Source organism: Gadus morhua, chromosome 6, assembly GCF_902167405.1.
Source record: "Gadus morhua chromosome 6, gadMor3.0, whole genome shotgun sequence".
Classification (NCBI taxonomy): Eukaryota; Metazoa; Chordata; class Actinopteri; order Gadiformes; family Gadidae; genus Gadus; species Gadus morhua.
Window position 1 is genome coordinate 24760201 of NC_044053.1, and position 25704 is coordinate 24785904.

Sequence of the window (25704 nt, forward strand, 5' to 3'; positions counted from 1 at the left end):
CCACCTAAATGGATTCCCGACGATTTGTGTCGTTTGGTATTAATAAAGACTTGACTAGGCTTTCTATCTATCTAGACTAGATATATCCCTTGTCATTTATCCCTCGTCTTGTCGATTAGTTTGTTTATGTGACGATTTCAAAAACTTTTTGGGTTTTGTTTAAAGCATGCTACACGCGATTGGTTGGTTAGATTGGTGGCATGGAGAGCAAATTAAAATGATTCCCGCTTAAATACGAACGTTCTAGATGTAGCCTATAAATACTCCCGCTTATCATCACTTGATATCCAAACCACTACGGCGTTTCGATCTCTGAACTGAAAAGGGGTGGGTTCGTACAACACCGGGTGCCCAGTTACAGCCGCGATTAATACTTCAGCCGACATTTTGTTCAGTGAGTGAATAAAGATAGGTAGGAACCAAAGTGCCTGCCGATGTTCCCTGGGATCCACGCAAGCGAAGAGCGTCTACATTCCGATTGGCTGTCAGTGTTTGGCCGCTGAAGCGAATAATAGTCATTTGCATAAAGTTAAAAAGTTTTCAACTTATTTTTGACGCTCTGGTCGCTCAACTTTGGCCGCTGGTAGCGTTGGTCGCTTTGGTCGCTTTGGTCGCTCTTGCCCATAGAAAGTGAATGACTTCCGGCGATTTGGTCGCTCAATTCGCTTCTGGTGTGGACGGACAGTTACTGTCCTCTGCCCTAGACCAAACCCAGACCTTCTCACCTCAGCCTCGCGGCACGACATGAACTTGAGCACCACATGTTTCAGGTACTCAAAGTTGATCTCCCGTGAGTCGTTGAGGTCGGAGGTGTTGGTGACGGTGACGGTGCAGGTGGAGGTAGGGCGGCGGGGCGTGGCCAGGCCAGGTAAGGGGGCGGGGCCTGGAGGAGGGGCAGGGGAGGAGGTGGTGAAGGAGGTGCAGGTGGTTGCTAGAGGATCACTGCTGGGCCGTTGGTCCTGCCTCTCTCCCCGGTCCTCTGCTGCCCTCTCCACTCTCCCCTGGGGCTCCAGGTCTGGCTTCAGCTTCTGGAAACACCCACAGGTACCATGAATACTGCTACGTAGTGCTTTTACATTGTATACTTCCAGTGAGTCTAATGAAGAATACCATGGTAAGCAATCACCATGCTCAAATATCTTATTGCGCATACACAAGTCATTTTTGTAAATAAAAACATCAGAGAAATGTGACCAGCTCAAGGCGTTTCACCCACCAGCTCCTTCTGGAAGGTTCTCTTCAGCTCAGCTAACCTCTGCTGCAGCTGCTTGATGGTCTGCAGAACACAAGAAACAACATCTGTTTAAACATAGTCTGCTTTTATGGCGACACATTAGTGCCATAATTCACTAATGTGATAAAAGATGCATTCGGGCGTATTATATTATTCCACACGCGTAGATATTAACTGCGAGCGCGCAAATGATCTCTGCGCGCGCAAATCAGCCTCTTGCGCGCGCAAATTACCTCAGCGCGCGCAAAACAGCCTCTCGCGCGCGCAAATTACCTCAGCGCGCGCAAAACCTCTCGCGAAAGATGTTTGTACGCTCTCGCTCGAATTTCATTTTGGCACTATGGGGGAGGGAACCAAGGCAGGGCGGGCTTTCCTATGATTGGCCGTTTCTGAAGCGCGATATTTGATTGACAGCCCTCCTCTCATTCAATTCTGAATTGTACAGTAAATGGCTGAAACGATAGTTACTTATTGTAACTCTAGATTCTATGAGTATAGGCGCCTTTTAAGGCTATCGCTATTGGGTTATCCCTAGGCGTGAGCCGTAGCACTGAAAAATTTGTAATCCCCGACCACCAACAGCGTGGGCCTCAATTACGTCCGCGTGCGGCGTGCCTCAACGACGTCCCCATTTCGCAGATATAGTCGGGCGCCGGCGGACGTTCTGCTCCCAATAAACAGCTTTTCTTCAGCTATTTAAGGGAAAATTAGGCCGACACTTAAAAGGCTGCGCCTATACTCATAGAATCTGGAGTTACAATACGTAACTATCGTTTCAGCCATTTACTGTACAATTCAGAATTGAATGAGAGGAGGGCTGAGGAGGGCTGTCAATCAAATATCGCGCTTCAGAAACGGCCAATCATAGGAAAGCCCGCCCTGCCTTGGTTCCCTCCCCCATAGTGGCAAAATTAAATTCGAGCGAGAGCGTAAAAACATCTTTTACGAGAGGTTTTGAGCGCGCTGAGGTAATTTGCGCGCGCGAGAGGCTGTTTTGCGCGCGTGAGAGGCTGTTTTGCGCACGCAGAGATCATTTGCGCGCTCGCAGTTAATATCTACGCGTGTGGAATAATATAATACGCCCGAATGCATCTTTTATCACATTACTGAATTATGGCACTAATGTGTCGCCATATGCTTTGACCATTCACAGCTTCACTTGGGCGGTACTTTTGAAGTCCTGTCTGCTTAATGGCTGAATGTAAACGTCCACATCTCCATTCACCTGGCAGATTAGATAGAAGTAGACATCTCCATTCACATGTTAGGTTATATAAACGTCCACCTCTCCATTCTCAAGGTAGGTTATATAAACGTCCACTTCTCCATTCACACGGTAGGTTATATAAACGTCCACCTCTCCATTCACACGGTAGGTTATATAAACGTCCACCTCTCCATTCACACGGTAGGTTATATTAACGTCCACCTCTCCATTCACATGTTACGTTATATAAACGTCCACCTCTCTGTTCACATGGTAGGTTATATAAACGTCCACCACTCCATTTACATGGTAGGTAACATAGGAGGATAAGTGAGGCTGCAGACCCGGTTCTTGTCGGCCAGCTGCTGCTCCAGGTCTCGGTTGGTCTTCTGGAGCAGGTCGAGGTCATCTACCGTCACCGCCCCGTTTAGCTCCGGCGGGACGCAGGTATCCGGGGGCTGGAGCTGCTCCGTCAGGGTCTCCACCTCCACTTCCAGGAAGGAGATCTGCAGACAGAGGAGACTCCTCAGTCTGGAGCTATATTGAAGTCGCTCTGGATGAAAGCGTCTTCTAAATGCCCTGAATGAATGCTTTATTATCCTTCTCCATTTTTCAATGTGGACCACAAAGATGTGTGTAGCAGCGTAGGAAGAGGACTGGGAATCCATATGTCCTCAAGGGCCAACATATAAGATAAAACAGCAGTAAATAATTAACTATTATTATTGATTCTATTGGAATAAAGAAAGTCACAATACTGACTCCTCACCACACATTAGAATCCAAAATAAAGCCTCCAAACTACAGCCCTACACCCTACGGGAGCCTTCGTCATATTTTACGTGCAGAAAGGTGTGCAGTCCTGACCCGTGATTGGCAGGAGTCCAACAGCTGTAATTGGCTGACGGCGTCCTCCCGGAGGCAGGCCAGCTGCTGGTCCTTCTCCGCCTCCTGCTGCTTAGCTTGGGCTCGCTGGCCCTCCAGCTGGGCCTGGACCTGGGCCTGGAGCTCCACAACACCTCCCCTGGATGCCTCGAGGTCTGAGATAGGGTCAGAGTTAAACACTGGAGGGACGTCAACCAGAAGACGCTAATAATTTGTATACAAAATAAAATATACAAATTCTAAGCAAACTAGTTGGAATGGCACATACATATAGCCTCATTTCGTACAAAATAAAACTAATATAACTCAATTTTTAAATCAATGTTTAAATCAATGTTTAATCAACATGATCAAGAGAAGAATTTACATAACTATAGTGACCATAAACACACTTTTAAAGACCACCAGAGGCTGCATAAGGCGAAAATACCTGATGGTAAACCAAATGCAAATCAGCCCTGTAAGGTGGAATCTTACACATAATCACATTAGGGGCTCGTATAACAGTACAGTACAGTTATATGCTCCTATAACGGCTAGCCGTTGGGAGTTGCTGGACCGGCCCAATTGTCGATCCAGCGATGAAATTCATTCAGTAGTAGATTTCGAGGAGAGGGTTACTGATCCCACCTGCCTCTAGTCCTCACAGGACGTGAGCTAACAGTCAGGGTTAGGTGCCTTGCTCAAGGACACCTCGACACTCAGCTAGGAGGAGCCGGGGATCGAACCAACAACCTTCAGGTTACCAGCCAACCCGCTCTACCTCCTGAGCTACTGCCGCCCTATATGTATAAGGTTCATACCATTCTTGAGCATAGTAATCTGCTCCTCTCTCTTGGCCAGCTGATTAGTGAGACCGGTCACTTTCTGTTGCACTTCATCATGGGACTTCAGCAGGTCTCCCACCTGAGATTTGGAATACCAAACTAAAGGTCACGAAAGGACAAAGGCAGCACTAAGGCCATGTCCACGAGGGAAGGGGGACAGAAATCCATTAATGTGACGATCGGGATTCTCTGCTTCTGCAGTATTTGCATGAGGTTATCCTAAAGAGGTAATTTGCATAAACGATGTTGTGGTTGGCAATATTCATTCATTAAAAAAATAAGAAAGCCAGACTTGTAGAACACCAACGTCTAACCACAGAAGATAAAATCACACAAAAGATTTAACCCAATGTCCTATGGTGAGTGTGTGACCTGTGCTTGAAGCTCCTCCTTCTGCCTCCTGCTGTCCTCAAGAGCCATGGCTATCTCCACACTCACTGTCTGACGGCTGACCAGCTCCGCCTAGCGCGCGCGCGCACACACACACACACACACACACACACACACACACACACACACACACACACACACACACACACACACACACACACACACACACACACACACACACACACACACACACACTTGAACCTGAAAACGATGGCTGCAGAAGTTTATGTTGGCCTTAAGGAGAGCAGTGTGCTCTTACCCTGGCTGCAGTCAGCTCCTCTGCCCGGGCCTGGAGGGAGGTGAAGGCCTTGTCCCTCTCCTCCTCCATACCCCTCCTCGCCTCCTCGAGACTCCGCTTCTCCTCCTCCATACACCTCTTGTCCTCCTCCACCTCCCTCTGGAAGTGAGACACACATGAATGGGAGCGAACCACCTCAATGCATATACATATCAAACAACCAAACAATCAAACAACCCTATACTATACTGGAGAGTCAGGTATAAATCTGTCAGAGCGACAGCCACTCCGTCTACTTCCCCCCTTCGGAGGCAATAGAGGGGGTTCTGCAACGTCTCCTATGCACTCTGCGGTCACCACGGAGACCTGATCCTCACATCTCAGGTGAGATCTGCTCCTCTACTTCCCCATGACTGTACTAGCTAGACTATTTTCTCTATGTTCTTAACCCAGACTCATCTCTGGCTACAAGATCTAGTTTAATAAGTTATAATATAATACATATAACAATGTAAACTAGAACTGCAAGCAGTTATGCAGGGGTCCAAGAAATGTGCATTTCGCCGGCACAACGCGAAGCATGTGTGCAAAACGCTACCGTGAACCTGTGGATATAAAGGTTTTGACTGTGGGAGGTTCGGTGTGGGAGACATATCACCAAACGCGTTTTCAGAACATTCCTTTGGCCAGTTAGGAGATGAACAATTGCCTCGTTTATGGCGGCCCCTAATGGCGAAATTTTGTAGAAGATAAACAATTTCCTCGTTTATTGCGCCCCCTAATGGCGAAATTTTCCGAATTTTTTATCGAATGTCATGAAGGTTCGCACCAACATGTGTGTAAAATTTGGACTCGATCCGATGTCTAATTCTGGATTTTTTTGGATTTTTGATTTTCCACGTCTAATTTAGCTAATAAACCAATATTCAAAACGCTACCATTTCGTCGTCGAAGGACGGATCAAAAAAGGCAGTTTTGCGGTTTTCTCGATTTTGCGAAAAAAAATTATAGACGCAAATTGGCGTGGCCTATGCCAAAAGATGCGGCAGACTCCAGTGAATCTGTGTGTCTAACTCTTTTGACTGTGGGAGGTTCGGTGTGGGAGTTATAGCCCCAAACAAGTTTTCCTTGGTATAGCGCCACCTAGTGGCCGGCATGTCTGGATTTTGTCGTCTGCCGTCACCTCACGGACCTGGATCTAGTCATGTAATTGGCTTGTGTGCACCATTTACAGTTTGGGCTGTAGTACCACTTCTACGGAAGGAAGTATAAGACTAGAACTGCAAGCAGTTATGCAGGGGTCCAAGAAGTGTGCATTTCGCCGGCACAACACGACAAGAAATGTGCGTTTCGCCGGCACAACGCGAAGCATGTGTTCAAAACGCTACCCTGAACCTGTGGATACAAAGGATTTGACTGTGGTAGGAGTAGCGAGAAGTCAGTGTAGCGTTTTCGCGGCGAAATTTTGTAGAAGATATACAATTTCCTCGTTTATGGCGCCCCCTAATGGCGAAATTTTCCGAATTTTTTATCCAACGACCCTACAACATTTTTGCGGTTTTCGCGAAAATAAATTATAGACGCAAATGGGCGTGGCCTATGCCAAAAGATGCAGCAGACTCCAGTGAATATGTGGGTACAAGTTTTTGACTGTGGGAGGTTCGGTGTGGGAGTTATAGCCCCAAACGTGTTTCTCCTTGGTATAGCGCCACCTAGTGGCCGGCATGTCTGGATTTGGTTATCTGAGTAGCGGTGCCGGACCTGGTTCTAGTCATGTAATTGGCGCGTGTGCACCATTTACGGTTTGGGCTGTGGACCCACTTCTAAGGCGTATAGTATAATAAGAAAAATCCTTACAAAAACAATAGGGATCCAACCTGTTGGCTTGGACCCCTAAAAAATCCTTACAAAAACAATAGGGATCCAACCTGTTGGCTTGGACCCCTAAAAAATCCTTACAAAAACAATAGGGATCCAACCTGTTGGCTTGGACCCCTAATAATACAATTATGCAGATGCGGATAGAGCTACAGCAGCATGCTGTGAATAATTTCCCCCAGAAAGTCCTCCAAGCATTCTGAATGTGTCTACTCTATACACCATACTAGAAACGCACTGTGTTTGTTGACAGGTTTCTAACAAGCAGAAACGATGGGCTGAGGCAAGAGTACACCTAGTCGGTGTAACAACAGTATTTAAATGCTTATTGAAAACACTTCACGGCAATGGCCAATCTTGTCTCACCATCCTGAGGCATAGAGCCTCCTGCATGGTCTGGCTCTCTGATTTGACGATGGCCTTCTCCTGCTCTAGTCTATCATTGGTGTCCTCTCTGAGCTGCTTCTCTACCACCAACTGCTGGTCCAGCGATGCTTTCTCGGATAACCAACCTGTTTGCTGAGGAGCAGAGAGAGAAACATATCCCATCTAGGATTAATACAATACATCGTATTTTATGAATGATGGTGAATTCATGAATCCATGGAACATTTTTATTGGGTGTTCAAGACTGTTTGAGTCTTGGTTCTCAGCTGCTGCTCCTCACCATTGTGCTCAGCTCGTCCTGCAGCTCAGTGATCTCCCGCTCAGCTCTCTGGACCTTCCCTCTTGCCTCCACCACCTGCTGCTCGAGGGCTGTGATCTGCAGGGAGACAGGGAGGGGTCATGGAGCACAACCACCACCACTACTCCACCGCCACCATCGTGGTGGTGGTGGGTGTGCTGGTTTTGATCAGCCATTACAAGACATTTCAAAAGGAAGCCATAGTGACATCACAAGTGTGAGGGTCCACCCAGGGGCATTATGATGACTTCAGAAACGGAAAAGAAACTTCAGATCTTTGGGACATTTTCTTTCACTTCAAATTAGTTTGGACTCATATTGCAAGTGGCAGGGGTCTGTAGACATGTGTCACATGGAGCGGGTTTTTACTGGAAACAACCGGCTGAACCACAACAAACGTGATATGGCTGACCATTAATCACAGATCAAAAAGACAGAACCATAACTTCAACAATAGCATCTTCTTCCTATTGTCCGAATCCCTGCTTGGCAAACAAAACCAATGGTAAACTTCACTTTACCCACAGCTTGTGGAAAGTGCCCGGACACCAACATCCTGAAACAAAGTGTCGCTAGATGGGTCCCAATCATCCTGTGTAATAAACTGGCCCCTTTATAACCAGATTTGTTAAAATAGACTTCTGAAACCTCCATCTTGCACTCGCAAATAAGTTGATCTTTGAATAAATTGATCCTTAACAACACAGGAAACACTAACTCGGCCCCTCACACTGCCCCGCCTCAGGATCCAAGATGACCCCCCCGCTAAAGGGTGGCCCTACACACCTCCGCCATCTTGACCACCTGCTGAAGGGGCCGCCCTACATGATGGACCCCCACTGAAGGGGCGGCCCTGCACTCCATCTGGACCGTGTAAACTCAACACCTGGATGAGCCCCCAACATGTGATTTCACTAGAGGGTAAATGGCTGATGGTGGGGGCACTATGGGTCCTGGGTCTGACCTGAGCGTCGGTTCTCTCTCGGTAGGACTTGGACGAGTCTTCCTTGTGTCGGATGAGGGTCTGCAGCTCGCCCACCGTGCCACTGGCCATGCTCACCTGAGGAGACACAAGGTAGGGTCTAGAACATAGAGATAGTGTATCTCTGCAAAGATTCTGGGTGACAATACCAGAAGTAGAGGTTGAATGTTAAGCTCCTTTTTGTTTAAGGGACATTTGCTGGCTGGGGAGTGTCTCTATGGTGTGTCTGTGTGTATGTGTGTACCTGTGCTTCCAGGGAGCTGACAGTGTCCGCATGGCTTGTCCTGGCCTCCAACAGGTCCTCCCTTGCCTTCTCCAGTCTCTGCTCCACCTCCCGCTTCTGTGGAGAGGAGGAGATTCAGGTGGTCAGGGAGTATAAAGAAGGGAGTGAGGGAGGGAGGGGAGGGACTGGGAGGGAGGGGAGGCACTGGGGGTGGGGGGGGGAGGGACTGGGGTGAAGGGAGGGACTGAGGGTGAGGGGAGCGACTGGGGATGAGGGACTGGGGGTGAGGGGAGGGACTGGGGTGAGGGGAGGGACTGAGGGTGAGGGGAGGGACTGAGGCTGAGGGATTGGGGGTGAGGGGAGGGACTGAGAAGGACTGGGGGTTGATAGGGAGGGTGTAGCGTGTAGGTGTAGACCTCCTCCATCAGCCCCTGGAGGTGCTGGTCCAGGCTGAATTCCTGCTGCAGCCTTCTCTCTAGACTGACCACCTTGGCCTGGAGCTCTGATAGGGTGGAGGCATGGTCTTCCTCCACCACCTCCGCCTGGAGACATACATATCACTAGATAGATAGAGGGTACATGGCACAAGATACCGAAATATTGACTTATGCCGCGTTTCCACTGCAGGGTGCGGAACGGATCGGATCGCAAAGGGGCGGTAGGGAGGGGGCGGTATAGCCCAGCTCAGTTCCGAGGTCGCGTTTCCACCGCCGACAGTACCCTTTGTGGTAGGCCGGATGTCGATCGCCGCGGCAGCTACGTAAACATCGTAAACAACGTCTTCCTCCGCAAGAATGCAGACAAACGTCTCCACCTCCTTGTTCGCCCAAGCAAGCTTTTTACGCGACATGTTAATTGTAAAGAATAATACCTCGAGGCTACTGTTTGTTTGTTTTTATCCCCGCGTCAGCCGGAAGTGACGATTCTGTCGACCAATCAACGGAGGGGGGGTGTAGCTAGAATTCCAGGGTACCCTTTCAGGCGTCTGGTCTCGTTTTGGGTACCGCAACGGAGGAGTCCCTAAAATGGGGTCGGAACGGGCACGGCAAAGTCCGGGTCACGCCCACTTTTGGCGGTGGAAACGCGATCCGACCCGCACCTTTGCGATCCGATCCGTTCCGCACCCTGCAGTGGAAATGCGCCAATAGATATAAAACAGCCAGCTTGAGGGCTCCACTGTCACCTTGTGCTGCTGTAACTTGAGGTTGTTGTGTTCTGTCTGCAAGGAGTAGAGAGACCGCTCCAGACAAGAAACCAAGGCCTGGGACTGGACACACACACATATATCAAGACTATGCACATGCAGATTAATCACAGACTGACAGACACAGACACACACCCCTACCTTCTGGAAGTCCTCAGAGACCTGCTGGATGACCGCCTGCAGCTCCCTGCCCCTATGCTCCACCAACCTGCTCCTCTGCTCCGCCTCCCTGACCTTGCTCTCCGCCTCGTCCCGGGACACCAGCAGCTCCTCCCTGCCACAACATGAGAAGCAACGTTGAGTAATACTAACTCAAACAAGTAGTAACCAATACTAACCAAAACCAAACCTATTCCAACTTATACTATTACTACCCAATATTAACCAAAAACACTAACTTATACTAACTAACACCAATACCATCTAATACTATTACTTATCTATACTAACAAATTCTAACCAATACCAAGGTGCCATGGCATGAAAATCTGACTTTATGAGGTTTCCTAACATAAATATGAGTTCCCCTAGGCTGCCTATGGTTCCCCAGTGGCTAAAACTTGCGTTCGGTGTAAAATGAGCACTAGGTGTTCTGCTCGCCTTTGAAAAAAAAGAGGCTCAAGCGCGCTGAATTGGAATGTGGTTTCTTATGTCGTCACACTGCAGTAAGCTCCTCCCCTTACTCTGCCTGGCCCGCCCAGAGACTTGAGCCACGACCGTGCGAGCGCCGTGTGTGTGTGTGTGTGCGTGTGTGCGTGTGTGTGTGTGTGTGTGTGTGTGTGTGTGTGTGTGTGTGTGTGTGTGTGTGTGTGTGTGTGTGTGTGTGTGTGTGTGTGTGTGTGTGTGTGTGTGTGTGTGTGTGTGAATACACACTGTACCGCAAGTGTTTTTTGTCGGTTCTTTGACGTCTCTTGTATTTCCACAATGAGACTGTAGTGGGGTTTATCTCAGCCATGGTTGAGAAGGAATTGGGGGAAAGGAACTTTGGCTTTGACTCCCTGAAGTACATGAACTGCGACATGCCGCCGGTTGCCGCCGCGAAGCACCACCGCCCGGCAGCGGGCATCCGGCAGCAGGCCGTGATAATATGTATTATATGATATAGATATCTATGCATTATATGATATTATTTAGATATAGAGCTCCAGAACTGTAACGCAAGTGTTGTACACTTCCTTGTTATTTGGATAACCGTTCTGCTTTTGGTATTATGGCGCACAACACGTCGGACTCTCGTCTCTGGTATTTCTACAACGAGACTCGTAGTGGGGGTTATCTCAGCCATGGTTGAGAATGAATTGGGGGAAAGGAACTTTGTCTTTGACTCCCTCAAGATTATGAACCACGACATGGAGGAGAAAGGGATTGTTGGCGGCGAATGTCTCCTGCTTGAGCCCCGCTTCCCGCTGCCGAGGGACCACCGCCTCGGCGCTGCAGGAGGCGGAGGTGCCTAAGCGATACCCGGCAACAATCCCTTTCTCCTCGTCGCGGTTCAGTCTACTTCACATTGATGTGGACGTGGAAGAACCAGGAACGTCGGAGAACCCAACGCGGTCGTTTGAGATTCATAATATCGGCTCACACAGCTTTTGGCCGTGATAATATTTATTATATTGTAGTGCTGGAGGAAAAGGAGGCAACGTAATAATAACCGTTATTCCAAGAGACAGAGAAGGACAATCACTCACAAGCTGTGTTCGAAATCGTTCCCTATCATGGATATAGTGCACTAAATAGGGTGCACGCCATTTTGTAGGGTGTTCGAATTCTCACTGGTCCACTATATAGGGCACTATATAGTGGAATTAAAATAGGGTACATACGATGTACCCTACATGTTACTCCCGTATACCACAATGCAATGCGGTCGTGTTTTTCCGGAGGAGAAGAAGAAGCTGAATAACCGCGAAAAAAAACGGAAAGTCTCCGGCTTTCGTATATAAATGTCAACAATTTATTTGGGATTTAACATAGAAAATTTAACATTCAGAATTAGTTAAAAAAAACTTGAACAAGGAAATGTAACATTCAACATCAATACAACCTCCAGCTTTCCTCGTGAGTGCCCGGTTGTTTACATGATGTGGGCGCATCTGTCTGCGTCACACAAATACCCGGCGCATTTACTGACGCAAATGAAGTTTAGAAATGTTCAGCGTAGTGTCCGAATTCTCGTTCCCTATTCCCTATATAGTGCACTATATCATGTACACTATATAGGGAATAGGGAACGAGTGTATAGGGAACGATTTCGAACACAGCTACAGTGCATGGCTAGAACAACTCGTGCAACCGCAAAAACAGTCCCCCTAGACCCCGTGACTCATAGCCAGTTCCCTCCCACTCAATCAGTAAGAGGGGAACACAAACCCATAATGTAGTCACTACACCAGCCCCCCCAGTGTTCACCTCAATATTCAAAATCCCCGCGGCGAGGAGGGCGTATGGCCCGGCCCCTACGACTGTAGGCAAAGTCAGGAGGTGCGGGAGGAGGTGTGACATCGTCCATCACATCCTCTTGTTGGGCGGGGCGGGGGGAAGCGACGACAGGAGGGCCGCAAGCTGTGGGGGCTTGTAGGGGCTGGAGGGGGGGTAGCAGGGCTCTAAAGTGCGACCAATTTGGTCGCACATGCAACCTAATTTCTCAATGGTGCGACCAAAAAAAATCAGAGGTCGCACCGGTGCAACCAGCTGTTCAAAAAGAAAAAAACGCAGGGGATAACATGAGAGCCCCAGCTCGCCGCATAGTAGCCTGGGTGATTTAAGCATGGAATAAGCTGGATACGGAGTGGGTGAAAAACTATGTGTGTGTAAAACTATGTGTGTGTGTGTGTGTGTGTGTGTGAGAGAGAGTTTGTGTGTCACTCTGTTCGAGCTTGCATGAGAGTTCAATGTTGTCATTAGCTGTTACGTCTTTCTGACCAATCGCAGTCAAGGCCGACCTGGGCTGTACCACTTCGGGAGGGGGCGCTCAGTTACTCCCCTCTAGACAAAACCGAATTGGTTGCGACGTTGACCCGGCGCCGCCCGAAACGCTAACGGGCCACAGGGAATTCTCCCAACTCTCCCGATTACTACTGTGCGTGCGTGCGTGCGTGCGTGCGTGCGTGCGTGCGTGCGTGCGTGCGTGCGTGCGTGCGTGCGTGCGTGCGTGCGTGCGTGCGTGCGTGCGTGCGTGCGTGCGTGCGTGCGTGCGTGCGTGCGTGCGTGCGTGCGTGCGTGCGTGCGTGCGTGCGTGCGTGCGTGCGTGCGTGCGTGCGTGCGTGCGTGCGTGCGTGCGTGCGTGCGTGCGTGCGTGCGTGCGTGCGTGCGTGCGTGCGTGCGTGCGTGCGTGCGTGCGTGCGTGCGTGCGTGCGTGCGTGCGTGCGTGCGTGCGTGCGTGCGTGCGTGCGTGCGTGCGTGCGTGCGTGCGTGCGTGCGTGCGTGCGTGCGTGCGTGCGTGCGTGCGTGCGTGCGTGCGTGCGTGCGTGCGTGCGTGCGTGCGTGCGTGCGTGCGTGCGTGCGTGCGTGCGTGCGTGCGTGCGTGCGTGCGTGCGTGCGTGCGTGCGTGCGTGCGTGCGTGCGTGCGTGCGTGCGTGCGTGCGTGCGTGCGTGCGTGCGTTATTCAATTGCCTGGTAAACATATAGGCAGCTACGGTAATATTCATACTAGGGATGGACGTGAGGAATCGATTACTCGAGTACTACTCGTTACAAATGAACTCGGTTGGTGGACAGGCAAACTCGAGTTTGCATATACAGACACAAACAAAGTTTTCTGAAGCAAATGTATCAATTTTCTGTCGGCGCCACTAACGCATGACGTGGGCACAAAGAAAATTAAATGCATCCATTTCCATGGCGCGTTCCGTCCCGTGTGCAGGCACGCCAGAATTCAAAAAGTTAAGAGATGGCGGTTAAAGCAAATCGCAGCGAAGAATTGAAATACTTTAAAGAAATAGGAGATCATAAGGTGAAATGTAAAATATGCCAAGCGAAATCGAGCTACCAGAAAGTACTATGCGGCAACATATGCTCCTGAAACACAACGGTGAGTTCGGGAAAGCAGACCCGCAGCAACGGTGAAAGTGAAAGTGTGTCGGCTATTTTCACCGCCGCAAGACGCAGCTGTAATCCCGGGCGTGTAGAGAAGATCACAACACTTGAGTATTTCCATAGTCCATTTGCTGCCGTTTTATTTGCAGCTTTAAGCATTTATTTGCAATGGTTAGGTTACTTGTTTCGGGGTTTTTTTAAAACTGTCACAGGCCTTGGTTCGACGTGATTTAAATTGTGAGACGCATATTTATTTTTGTAAGGAAAATGTGTTTTGAACGTTTGCAAAAATAAATAATGAATACTCTGATAACTCTGACTGTTTTGATGGAGAATAAGCATTACATGTTTGGTTGGTAATTGCCGTTCATCATCAGGCCTGCCGCCTATTCCTGCTGCAGATGCGTTGCATTCTAAAAATAGATTTGATTTAACGAGTACTCGATTGATCCTCGAGGAATTCCTTCGATCACTCGAGTTTGGAATTTACTACTCGTGCCCATCCCTAATTCATACTGGTTTAAATAATGCATTTGATAGTAGGCTATTTCCCATCGTTTTGTTCGAAAGTTCAGTGATAGAAAACAAATAATAGCCCGGGCTATTGACGTTTTACGGTACCACTGTCATGCACCTACCCGATGTCAAGTGGACCGGGTTGAATTTACTGCGGGTCTCTCTTCTTATATCCATCTTACCAAAGATATTTTGGTACTGTCCTTCTCAACACTCTGATCTCACTAAAAGGCTAGCAGCAAGAAACAGCAATATCGACGAGATGCGCTATGCATAGAGAAGAAAGAATATCGACGTTGAATTTGCAACATTTTGCAACAAATTACGGCAGAATTTTGAGGTTTCACTCGCTACAATGTTGCATCTGTGGCTGCTGGTAATTCAATCACAAAGAAGTAAACTCTACGGGGCTATTTTCAGCATTATGTTGGTTTTTTTACGGCACAGTGATCCGGGGCTATTCCCAAAAGATCCGGGGCTATAGCCTCGAATGCCCAGGTCTAACGACGCGCCTGGTGACCAGACGTCCCCGTTTTGGGTGACCTGTCCCCGGTCAAAGCTGTCCCCGAAAATGTCCCAGATTTTGACACTGAATGAGGGAAATATGTGCGCAGACACAAAAACGAGTTATTGCGGTAGCCATTTAAAGCATCGCCAGAGAAGACGTCGTATGACGTACAGACGTTATCAGGACGTACGACCAGATGCAGCAGCGTCAACGACAAAAATCTAGAGGCGGCAAAAAGGAAAGAAAAGAAGATCAGCGGTCATAAATGGTATGTTGTGTATATATTAATTTATTTATTGAATTTAGGTGGAAAACTGCTTTTGTAACATATGATTTTCCTGTAGGCATAGGAACATGACTCGACTCTGTTAAAAATAATAAATCAATTAATAATAAATCAATGGTTGATAGTTCTGTATTTTGTGTCGGGCTGTGAGGGTAACTAATGACTGTAGTAGGCCTAGCCTAGTTATAAATGCAGACCATCTGATTAGCTGATGCCCTCAGTCATGTATAAATTAATATAGTATATTAAAAATACATATTTAAACATATGAGTATAATACTCATATGTTTTGACTTGGTAATTATTATTATTTACATCTTTGATATTTACGATATTTATTTATGATAATATTTCATGATTTTTCACGGCGCCGCATTGAAAATGTCCCCGATTTTCATTTCAGAAATCTGGTCACCTTAATGTGGAGTGGATGACAAGATCAAGATGAAAAGAACGATTGAAAGCTTTTTCGTTAAAAAAGTTAATAAGTTAAGGCCTGATCCGAACGAATGCTCTGACACGGATCTCCCTTCAACTTCCCAGGTTATGTCAGGCCCTAATCAGGAGACGGCATCGGCTAATGAGCCGCACACGATCAACTCCGAGCCACAGCCCGCCGAAATTAAAAGGAGGAAAGTGTATGCATTTAGAAGAGAGTGGCTTGACCAGTTTCCCTGGCTAAGATACGATAAAACCGGGAACGAGATGCACTGCATTTACTGTAAAGAGTGTGGGAAGACCATGGCCGGCAATAGTGCTTTTGTGACTGGTTCCAATACATTTCGTATTGAAACTCTGAAAAAGCACAATGCATCCATGAAACACATTACATGCCGCGATAAATGCACTGCCACAGTGTCCCCTCTCCCCGCTGCCTTTCAGCGGCAGGAAGCAGCAAACAGAACATCAGATGAGGCCAAGATGATGATCAAGTTTAACATTGCCTACAATATTGCAAAAGAAGAACTTCCCTTCACTAAATTCAAGTCTGAAATAATTCTTCACAAGAAAAATGGCTTGAACGTAAACCCGACCTACAGCAATGATGTCATGTGCGCCCAATTTATTGGAGTCATCGCAGATACTCTGAAAAAAAATACATCGGTGCAAATTGCGAACAGTGCATACATGGCATTCCTGATCGACGGAGACACAGACATCGCCAAAAAGGAATGCGTCATTGTGTATGGTCGTATCTTGCAGAGAGGAGGACCGGTGAATATACTGATTGGACACATCGAGGTCCAGCATGCCCATGCCCAAGGTAAATGTCATTTAGCCTATGCCATGCCTACCGTTTCAGTTCTGAGTATGTTATATTGTAATTACTGAAAATTTAAAAATATATATTTATAATGAAATGAAAATTAAAAAGTGGATTGCATTATAAACTCTTGATCTGGGAAATAAATTGTATTCTTTTTTTTATTTGTTTAATTAGGAATTTATGCTGCCTCAAAGAAAGCATTTGCTGCTCTTGGGGACCAGTGCAGTAACTGGCTGGAGAAAATTATTGCTCTGGGTGCTGATGGTGCTGCTGTTAATTTGGGCAGCAAAGGGGGTGTCATAGCCCTTTTGCAGCAAGAGGCAGGTGATCACATTGTGCCTTTCCACTGCATGCCTCACAGGTAAGACTAGGAGATAAGGTATGACTGAAACCCTTAAGTCACTGTTATTTTCTTTTATAGAGCGGATATATCTATATTTAAAATGTGACTATCTTTTCAGATTGGAATTGGCAATGCTGTCAGTGCAGAGGGACAATCAAATGATGGGGCAATTGTACGACCTTCTACATTTAATTTGGAAGACTTACCATTTCAGCCCAAAATCAATGAGAGAGCTCAGGGTCATTGGGGCTGACTTGGGGGTAAATGTGCTGATGCCCAGTGGGGTGAAGGGGACAAGGTGGCTCCCACATGTTTCAAGGGCCTTGGAGACCTTTCTTAAACCAGGACAGTTCACTGCTGTGTACTACCATATGGACCATTTGGCAAGCTCCTCTACCAATGCAGACATTGCAGGCCGAGCTACAAAGGCCAGTGCATTCTTTCAGGATATTCCTTTCATTAGAGCCACTTGTTATTAAAGTATTTTTAGGAATTTAGTTCATCAATGTTCTATGTGACTAATTTTTATTGTTGTATGGTACAGGTTAAGAAATCAATGGAGGATGCTACCTTTGTGGCCTTTTGCCATGTTATTGCAGACATGTTCAGTGGCATTAGTAAGTTTAGCCTCCTGCTTCAGAGGAATGACATCATCTTACCACAGGTAAGGGAAATGTGCAAATTTGAATTGTGTTTGTGGTCATCTTCAGCTGTGTTAATAATACTGCACTGAAATATCTAAACAGGCAGTTTGTGGCCTTGAAAAACTGCTGGTGACCACAGAGGCAATGGCTGTGAGACCCAAGCCTGGGGGAAGACTGTCAGAGTTCCTGGCTGACCTGAGGCTGCAGAGGAGGAGGCAGCAAGAAAAGGGTGAAATGGCAATCTACAAATTCCGGGTATGTGGTTCTGTCTCCCATTTAAACAGAGAACAGTCTATTTGTACAAATATTTCTAATATCTAACTCACAATCTCTATGTATGGTTTATGCAACACACAGACAATAACACTCAAAGGACAGGCATCAGAGCTGGCAGGAGACACTAAACTTGAAAAAGTAATGGATGCAACGATCATATCCACTGTAAAACATCTGAAAGCAAGATTCAGTAGCCTCCTAGGTAAGTGTAGTCACCTGTCTTATAAACACATGTAGATGAGAAATATTGTTACTCATTAACTAAAATGTATTTGTTCTTACAATAGGGGAGAGTGCTTCTGGGTCTGACACAGCCAAGGCTGTCAAATGTTTCAACATTTTCAATCACGATAGCTGGCCAGAGAACCAAGAAGACTTAGTAGACCATGGTGCTGATGACCTTGCATTTCTCTTGGATCACTTCTCCACAGTTCTGAGAAGGTAGCTGGTGGATTACTACAATATTATGTGTGCTGGTGGTGGTAGATATTTTGTTCATGTAGAATAGAATATCTTTATTGTCATTCTAACAGGTACAACTAAATTTCAGTACGTATATTTTTATATTTTGGTATGTGAACACTGATTAGCTGTGTAATCCACATCATTTTCAGAAATGGTGTAAACACTGACCTTGCAAAAGAAGAGTTTGTGGGCTTAAAGCTATTAATTGCAAGGATGTTCCAAGACAAGACCTACCTCAGCCTTTGGGAGCTCATGCTGACCAGAGAGCCCTACTGCTCACAGTACAAGGTCAGTTTTTGTTAATGTTCTTTCTTAAGATTGTGTCAGTTTTGCTATCTAACACACATTGCTTAAATACATCTCTTGAATGTATTTTTTTCCAGAACATCCTGCATCTTGTACACATTATGCTGGTCCTCCCTGTCTCAGCTGCAGTTTGTGAAAGAGGATTCTCTGCACAGAAGAGGATCAAATCAGACACTAGGGCATCCCTCCATTCAGACACAGTAGAAGATCTGATAAGAATCAGTGTAGAGGGACCAAGTCTGGAAGATTTTGACGCTAGAGAGTGTGGGAAGCTGGTTTAGCCAAGGCCAAAGATCAAGAAGGCCAAACTTCCTTAGTTGGCCATCAGAGGGGCATGTGACTGCAATTGAGGTCCATAGTCCATAAGACCTGGAGCCATGAGATGTGTTTGAAGTTTCAGTTTAAAACACTTAATTTAGATTTTCTTTTTATTTCACTTATCTTCTGATGTTTTAAATTTAAATCGCAGCTCAGTGAAGCTGCAATAATTATTCAAATAAAGAACTTTATGTTGACCAGATTCTTAGTTCATCATTTACAAGTCAATATTGCCTATATGGACAGCTATTTAAAAAACGTGAACCTGTAAAACTGCAGTGTTGAATGCGATATGGTTGACAATTTGGGTGCACCTAACTTTTGTGCTGGTGCACCTAAGAAAAAAAGTTAGGCGCACCAGTGCAACCAGTGAAAAATGTTAGTTTAGAGCCCTGGGTAGGACGGGCGGGGGGCGGCCCCTGCGCGGTGGCAGAGCCAAGTCTGGGGGCAGTTCAAGGTCCAAGTGAGCCGGTTTGAGGCGATCAACAGACACACACTCAGGCTTACCCCCATGTCAACCTAGAAGTACTTGGCTCCTGCCTCGATGACATGGAAGGGTCCATCATAGGGGGGGTCGTAGCGGAGCCCTGTGGCCGTCATGGCGGATGAAAACGTAACCCGCTGACTGCAGCTCCGGGGGCACCTGCGAAGCAGGGACGCCATGCCACGTGGTCGGGACCGGGGCAAGGACCTTGCACCGTCCAGCAGGGAGGCGCGATGAGCGGAGGCGGACCAGGGCTCCGTCGACTTGGGGATGAAGTCACCAGGGACCCGCAGCGGCTGTCCGAACCCCAGCTCGGCCGACGATTACCGGAGGTCCTCCTTGGGCGCTGTCCTGAGCCCCAGTATAACCCACGGCAGTTTGTCGAGCCAGTTGCTGTCCGTGAGGCTGGCTCGAAGGGCAGCCTTCATGGAGCGATGAAAGCGCTCAACAAGTCCGTTAGCCTGCGGGTGGTAGGCGGTAGTGCGGTGGAGCTTGACCCCCAGATTCTCTGCCCCCGCCACCCACAGCTCCAAAGTAAACTGCGGGCCACGGTCAGAGGAGGGGTCAGCAGGAGTGCCATAGCGGGAGTCCCACGCCGCAATGAACGCCCGGGCCAAGTCGTGGGCTGTCGTTGAGGAGAGCGGGACTGCTTCCGGCCAGCGCGTCGTCCTGTCCACCATGGTAAAGAGGTAGGTAAAGCCGTGCGAGGGGGGCAGGGGTCCCACCAGGTCCACGTTGACATGGTCGAACCTCCGCTCGGGCACCAAGAACTCTTCCAGGGGGGCCTTGACATGGCGATGCACCGTGGCGCGTTGACAGGCAGTGCAAGTGTCAACCCAGGCCCTCACATCTCTCTTGAGCCCGTGCCAGACGAACTTCTCTGACACCAGCCCCGAGGACGGTTTCCTACCTGGGTGAGACAAGCTGTGTACCGCCTCGAAGAGGGGGCGTCTCCAGTTGGCGGGTAATACAGCAGGGCGAGCGGCACCGTTTGGCCTTGGCGCCAAAAGTGGCGTGGTAGAAACAATGGCCCGCAGCGTTACCCTGCTGGCCAGAGGGTCTGGCGTCGTCCTTCGCTCTCCTGCGACGGTCCGGTGGCAGGGCAGCCGCGGGAGCAAGCAGGTCGGGGGACCGTTGAGGCATGGCCAAGACGAACCGGTCCGCCTCCCTGGCCAGGGCGCGGGGTCCAACGATGGTGGCGCTAGCCAGCGCCATCCTGACCTGAGCTGGTCGTGTGCGCATAAACAGCTCCGTGAAGAGGATCATGGGGTCTTCTGTACCGAGGAGGTTTAGCATCCTCTCCATACGTGCAGAGGGCCTCTCGTCTCCCAAGACATGTCAAATGAGGGGCGCACCCTCTCTGCGGTGGACAGCTCAAATGTCTCCAGGGGCAGGGCCTTGAGGCGCTCATATTTGTTTGTCATCGGGGGGGCGGACAGAAACCCCACCACACGCCCTGCGATGGAGCTGCCCAACATAGCCACAGCATGGTTGTTGAGATGTGCCTTCACTATAGCAAACCATGCAGCAGGCGTTGAGTCCCAGAACTCTGGCAGCTTAAGAGTGGGGGTGCGCACGTCCTGCGTCACCCTGACAGGAGATGGTGATGTCTGCCGCTGTGAACGTCTTCCTCGGGCGGACATGTTGCAGAATTGCAGTGTTCGCTCGCGCGGTTTTTGTAAACAAATAAATAACAAAAACGAACGTCGGGGTCACCAGTGTAGTGCCGGAGGAAATGGAGGATGTAGGCAACGTAATAATAACCGTTTTAATCCAAGAAACAGAGCAGAACAATCCCTCAGAGTGCATGGCTTGTACAACTCGTGCAACCGCAAAAACAGTCCACCTAGACCCCGTGACTCATAGCCAGTTCCCTCCCACTCGATCAGTAACAGGGGAACACAAACCCATAATGTATTCACTACAATATGATATAGATATCTATGTAGGCTATATGATATTATTTAGATATAGAGCTCCAGCACTCCTGTGTGTTCTAGAATATTTACAGAACACGGCTAATGGCTGTGTGCACCTCGCCATTGCGATACATCCACTGTAAACAGAGTGCATGGTACCTCGGATGCAAGCTACTCAGGGCCACACCCCCACCCTCGTCCTTGGCCCGCCTCGCTCCTCCTCATTTGCATTATAGCTACAGACACCAATACAGCGCATTTGGGGGAAGCTCAATGTGCGACTGGCTCGGAGTGGCTGTAACTCTGCACCACGGCTGAATTTCGGGAACGTCTTTGAATGCTGTGTTAGTGGCCCACTAATACCTATATTAAAGCACCCATAAAATAGCATGTCATGGCACCTTTTATTCACCAATGCTAGCTTATATGCTTTTCCCTCATGAACTCCGGATCACTCAGGAGATTCAGGTCCGGAGATGATCCGAGTTGCCCTTTCACACATGCAACACACAGCCGGAGGTGAGCCACATCAGACGTTTTCACATGTAGCGGAGATACTCCGGATAATTCAGGCGAGGGGTGGCGCTTGGGTAGAGCGTGTAGGACTAGGAGGCAGGACGTGACGCAGAAAGTATGCAGTAGTCGCAGTGTTCTGTTTACAACACCTCACATTGACGGGTGAGGCTTTCTACTCCATAATGCTGACTCTTTTTGCGGTTACAACAATGCTGCATTTGTTTAGACGTATCCGCAGAGTGGAAGGTAGAGAAAAGTTGGAACACAAAAAACAGTACAAGCAGCTTCACTCCTTGCTCCCGGTTTGGTGCCAGTCACATGACTGCACACGTCCATCCACATCCACACGTCAACACGCCCACTCGCTGATTGTGAACTCTCCGATTCTCCGTACTTTACACACGTAAATGTACACAAACTAATACTTATACTAACTTATGCCAACCGACACTAACTAAAACGAACCAATCCTATCTGGAGGGCATTGTGTCTCTCACCTCTCTATCTCCAGCTCTGTGTTCAGCTGGCTGATCTCCTGGTGCTCCTGGCCCAGGAGGAGCAGTCGTCCCTGGGCCTCCGCCAGCGACCGCCGGGCCGCCTGCAGCTGCACCTCCTTCCCCTCCAGCTCCTTCTCCCGCTGGCTCAGCTGCTCCTCCTTCCTCAGCAACTACAGGGAGGGAGAGATGAAAGTACGTTTATTCCTTTCACAAATCACTATTGTTACTCGTAGACAGTCACTTCCCAAAGGAACGTCTGGGCTGTAACTGCTTCAGTTTTTCTGTATGTTGTAACAAAACAAATGATAATACAAAACAAAAACGAGCCACCGTGTCAACTGCTGTTTAATATTTTGTTGAAGAGAAGGAATGCATTTTCTGTCACTATTTAGTAGTGCTGTCAATTTATATTTTTATTTTATTAATTTAGCTCACAATTTGGCCACTGATTGGCCAGAGAGTGACGCCACTGGACGAGTCATGATGACCGCGATGTCTGAGCCTCACACCCGACACCCCGGCATCTGGAGACGCTCCTGTGTGTAGCCCTGTCTGTTTATTTGTCGCATTGATAAGTACGTCACTGTTGTTTTGCGCATGCCTGCTATGACGACCTGGCCACATTGAAGAGGTACTCTATTCTAGATGGAAACAGGACCTGCCAGGAACCAAACCAAGTCGTGCCTTGCAAAGTCGTGGCGATTTCAGCTGGTACTTTCGGTGGAAAAGGCATTAGTTACCGAAATAAGTCCCAAATTTGAAGGCAAAATGGGTATATTCCATTCGCCCCAAAACACAATGTGAATGTTCCAGTGAACATGAGGGCTGTTCTGCTCATGACGTCAGACTACCTTGTCCGAGTTAGTCTGACATCATGACCAAGTGGCACCGGTGGTGTGGTTTGCGTGGACGTGTGCAGCTCTGTCTTGGCATCGATTTATTTAATGTCCACGTCTGAGTAAGGGTTAGGCTTCCCGGACACCTCTAGTACTACGGTGTGTGCCTGCTTTCATATACAACCATCCTTTAGTTTGGTGAAGCCCTGTAGTTTCCGTAGGGTGTTTTGCTTTGAGGTGATATTTCAAAGATAGATAAATTCTTTGGTAATTCAATGTGGCTTTGTAGATTACTTTTGTCTCCTCTAAAAATCTGTCGGGCAACTTTTTTGCAGCACACTGATCGTCAGCTGCCACAGATAGTAATCAAAGTTGGGGGGCGCTGTTGAGCAGCTATGGGGTGAGAAGTGCATTGTCTAGCTCCTCAGAACAATTTGCAAATTTAAAAAAGGCAATTTCTTTGCAGTTAATCGTGAAAACACAGTATTACAAGATTACGGGTCATGGGGAAATGTAGGAGTGCAGCAGGTGCATCGGAGCCGGGACATAGCTCGCCCTCACTGGGGGCTAGCTCGGCAGTTCATCCTTGGCCTTGAGTGATACGGGAGACAGTGCTGCTGATAGCCCCGCTGGGGATAACGGAGCTAACGCGTAAGACTTCAAGCGCGACTTGCTTTCTTCCTTGCGTGCAGACTTTGTTGACATGATAAAAAACGGATGTGAGGGTGTTGAAGATTAAAATGGTGGCAATAAGAACGGATGTCCGTGCTATCAAGACGGGCTTTGATGACATTAAGATGGCTATTACTGCTGAACTAGCAACACTGAGCAGTAGCATGAGCGACACTGAACGTAGCCTGACTGTACGCTCTGATGACGTTGACGTCTTGAAACGGGAGGTGAATACATTGCAAAACAAATGTAAAGATCAGGGGACTCATTTATAAAACTGTGCATGGGATCGTTACTAAAAGTGTAGGTACGCCCAAAAGCCAAGTTTTGCGTGCGCCAAAAAATATTCAGATTTGTAAAACCCTGCGTACGCACACTTCTAAGCAATCTTTGCTTTATAAATCACAGAGTGCCTACAAGTGTTCACAGCTGAATCAGCTTCACGTTCCGCCCTGTGCACGCCCCTTATTAACCATAAATGGTCAATGCAAATGACCTCATGAATGCGATCTGCATATAAAATGGCAGAAGTACTGAGAAAAGCAAAAAACGAAATTTCACGGCCGCTGAAGTGGAGACACTTGTGGGTGAGAAGGAGGGCCGAAAAGTAGTTTTGTTCGGTGGTCACGGGATTGGGATCGCCAACAACAAAAAGTAGAGTGAGTGGCAACATGTTGCTGCAGCAGTGAACTCTGTCAGTAGCACGGAGCGCACAGTCCCAGAATTAAAAAGAAGTGGACTGACATAAAAGGTACATATTTTTATGTAGCCTACCAATAAATCGTTATGGTCCCTAAAGACCCTCTCCCTCCGAATCCTGCCATTTGCATGGTCCGCCAGAAGTGCCAAATGGTGCAGCATTACCACGGCGCTCACCTCTGTATTTATAGAGTTACGGTAGACTGACCGAGAACACCTTGGATAATCAGTTTATAATCACCCACGTAAAATGTTCTTGAACATAACCCCTTTTTAATGCCTGATTTGTCATGAAAAGCATCAAGAGTAACGGACAACGATTGTGATGAGGAGTGTGGCTTGGTTTTCCACACTTGGGATTTAATTGACATTTGATTATGTGTTTACAGTGTCACATAAAAACATTATGTTATTGACACATGTTGGACAGATGCTTTATTCCATGCAGTCGCGCCGTCAGTGGACAGTATGGAGAGACGGGATTAAATATAGAGATTTATTTTTATTTCTATTCTAAGGAGATGTTTCTGGAGTTATAACTGAGAAATAACGCAGTTGACTTAAATTATTCTGATTACGTAGATTTAACGCATGATACGGGTTGAAATTAAATTTATGAAGGGAGATGATAAAACAATCGTTCTTCTCACTCTACAATTCTTCCATCTGACTTCAGTTCACCACCACACCATCTGCGTCGCCAACTCTCCTTTTCCTCCAAACCCTGCGTACGCATGGGTCAGAGTTTGCTTAGGGCTGCGCACATTCTCCCGTCAAGTTGGTTTTTTATAGATCACAACCTTGGTGTGGAAAATCACGTACGCCAATTTCAGCCCCGTTTTGTGCGTACACAACGGTTATAATGAGACCCCTGGAATCTAGATCCAGAAGGAATAACATCAGAATTGTGGGGGTGCCCAAACAGCTGCTCTTCAACTTCAGTTGCTGACTTGCTGCAGACAGCATTCAACCTAACCGATGCCCCAGTGATAGACAGGTCCCACCGATCGCTACAGCCGGTGCCAATACCAGGTCCGAATCCGAGGACCATTGTAGCCCGCCTTCATTACTCCAGTGACTGTGCCTCTATATTGCGTCAGGCCAGGGAGAAGCACAGGATCAAGGTGAAGGACATTACTATCTCCGTCTACCCTGACTACACCGCTCATGTGGCCAAAGCCTGCGCAGCCTTCAATGACGTCCGGCAACAGCTCAGGGGTCTCATTTATAACCGTTGCGTACGCACAAAACGGGGCTGAAATTTGCGTACGTGACTTTCCACGCCAAGGTTGTGATCTATAAAAAACCGGGAGAATGTGCGCAGCCCTAAGCAAACTCTGACCCATGCGTACGCATGGTTTGGA

At 48.0% G+C, this 25704-nt stretch overlaps 3 protein-coding genes across 7 annotated transcripts in view; 2 read left to right on the forward strand and 1 right to left on the reverse strand.

Moving 5' to 3' along the window:
- golga1 (golgin A1) overlaps positions 1-25704 on the reverse strand; it is a 49142-nt gene that overhangs the window by 4956 nt on the left and 18482 nt on the right. For all 4 annotated transcript variants that reach the window (XM_030358157.1, XM_030358155.1, XM_030358156.1 and 1 more), the window contains 15 exons: positions 22134-22303; positions 9895-10027; positions 9733-9816; positions 8966-9091; positions 8571-8666; positions 8309-8404; positions 7327-7422; positions 7026-7178; positions 4803-4940; positions 4526-4615; positions 4130-4232; positions 3309-3481; positions 2786-2947; positions 1217-1276; positions 726-1028 (listed from right to left, as the gene is read on the reverse strand). In XM_030358157.1, the coding sequence (XP_030214017.1) occupies positions 726-1028; positions 1217-1276; positions 2786-2947; positions 3309-3481; positions 4130-4232; positions 4526-4615; positions 4803-4940; positions 7026-7178; positions 7327-7422; positions 8309-8404; positions 8571-8666; positions 8966-9091; positions 9733-9816; positions 9895-10027; positions 22134-22303 (1983 nt within the window). The remainder of the gene's footprint in view (positions 1-725; positions 1029-1216; positions 1277-2785; positions 2948-3308; positions 3482-4129; positions 4233-4525; positions 4616-4802; positions 4941-7025; positions 7179-7326; positions 7423-8308; positions 8405-8570; positions 8667-8965; positions 9092-9732; positions 9817-9894; positions 10028-22133; positions 22304-25704) is intronic.
- On the forward strand, positions 15450-17749 carry LOC115545216 (zinc finger protein 862). 2 transcript variants are annotated; one of them, XR_003977065.1, is made up of 4 exons: positions 15450-16726; positions 16827-17372; positions 17455-17607; positions 17710-17749. XR_003977065.1 is itself a non-coding variant. In XM_030358158.1 (4 exons), the coding sequence occupies exons 1-3, from the start codon at positions 15543-15545 to the stop codon at positions 17185-17187; spliced, it is 1368 nt and encodes a 455-aa protein (XP_030214018.1). In that variant the 5' UTR covers positions 15450-15542; the 3' UTR covers positions 17188-17372; positions 17455-17607. The 2 variants fall into 2 exon arrangements, 1 of the variants encoding a protein (XP_030214018.1); XM_030358158.1 differs by lacking the exon at positions 17710-17749 and having other exon boundaries at positions 15450-16362; positions 16540-16726.
- On the forward strand, positions 17759-19106 carry LOC115545217 (zinc finger protein 862-like). Its single transcript, XM_030358159.1, has 4 exons — positions 17759-17830; positions 17916-18069; positions 18243-18381; positions 18477-19106. Exons 1-4 carry the CDS (start codon positions 17770-17772, stop codon positions 18678-18680), a joined length of 558 nt encoding a protein of 185 aa, XP_030214019.1. The 5' UTR covers positions 17759-17769; the 3' UTR covers positions 18681-19106.

Excerpts from the sequence above, each read along its gene's own strand:
- LOC115545217 (XM_030358159.1), top strand. The coding sequence starts at position 17,770 with ATGGATGCAACGATCATATCCACTGTAAAACATCTGAAAGCAAGATTC. Across the intron at positions 18,070-18,242 it reads TTCTCCACAGTTCTGAGAAG|AAATGGTGTAAACACTGACC; the intron begins GTAGCTGGTGGA and ends CATCATTTTCAG. Across the intron at positions 18,382-18,476 it reads CCTACTGCTCACAGTACAAG|AACATCCTGCATCTTGTACA; the intron begins GTCAGTTTTTGT and ends ATTTTTTTCCAG.
- LOC115545216 (XM_030358158.1), top strand. The coding sequence starts at position 15,543 with ATGAAAAGAACGATTGAAAGCTTTTTCGTTAAAAAAGTTAATAAGTTA. Across the intron at positions 16,363-16,539 it reads CCAGCATGCCCATGCCCAAG|GAATTTATGCTGCCTCAAAG; the intron begins GTAAATGTCATT and ends TTGTTTAATTAG. Across the intron at positions 16,727-16,826 it reads TTCCACTGCATGCCTCACAG|ATTGGAATTGGCAATGCTGT; the intron begins GTAAGACTAGGA and ends CTATCTTTTCAG.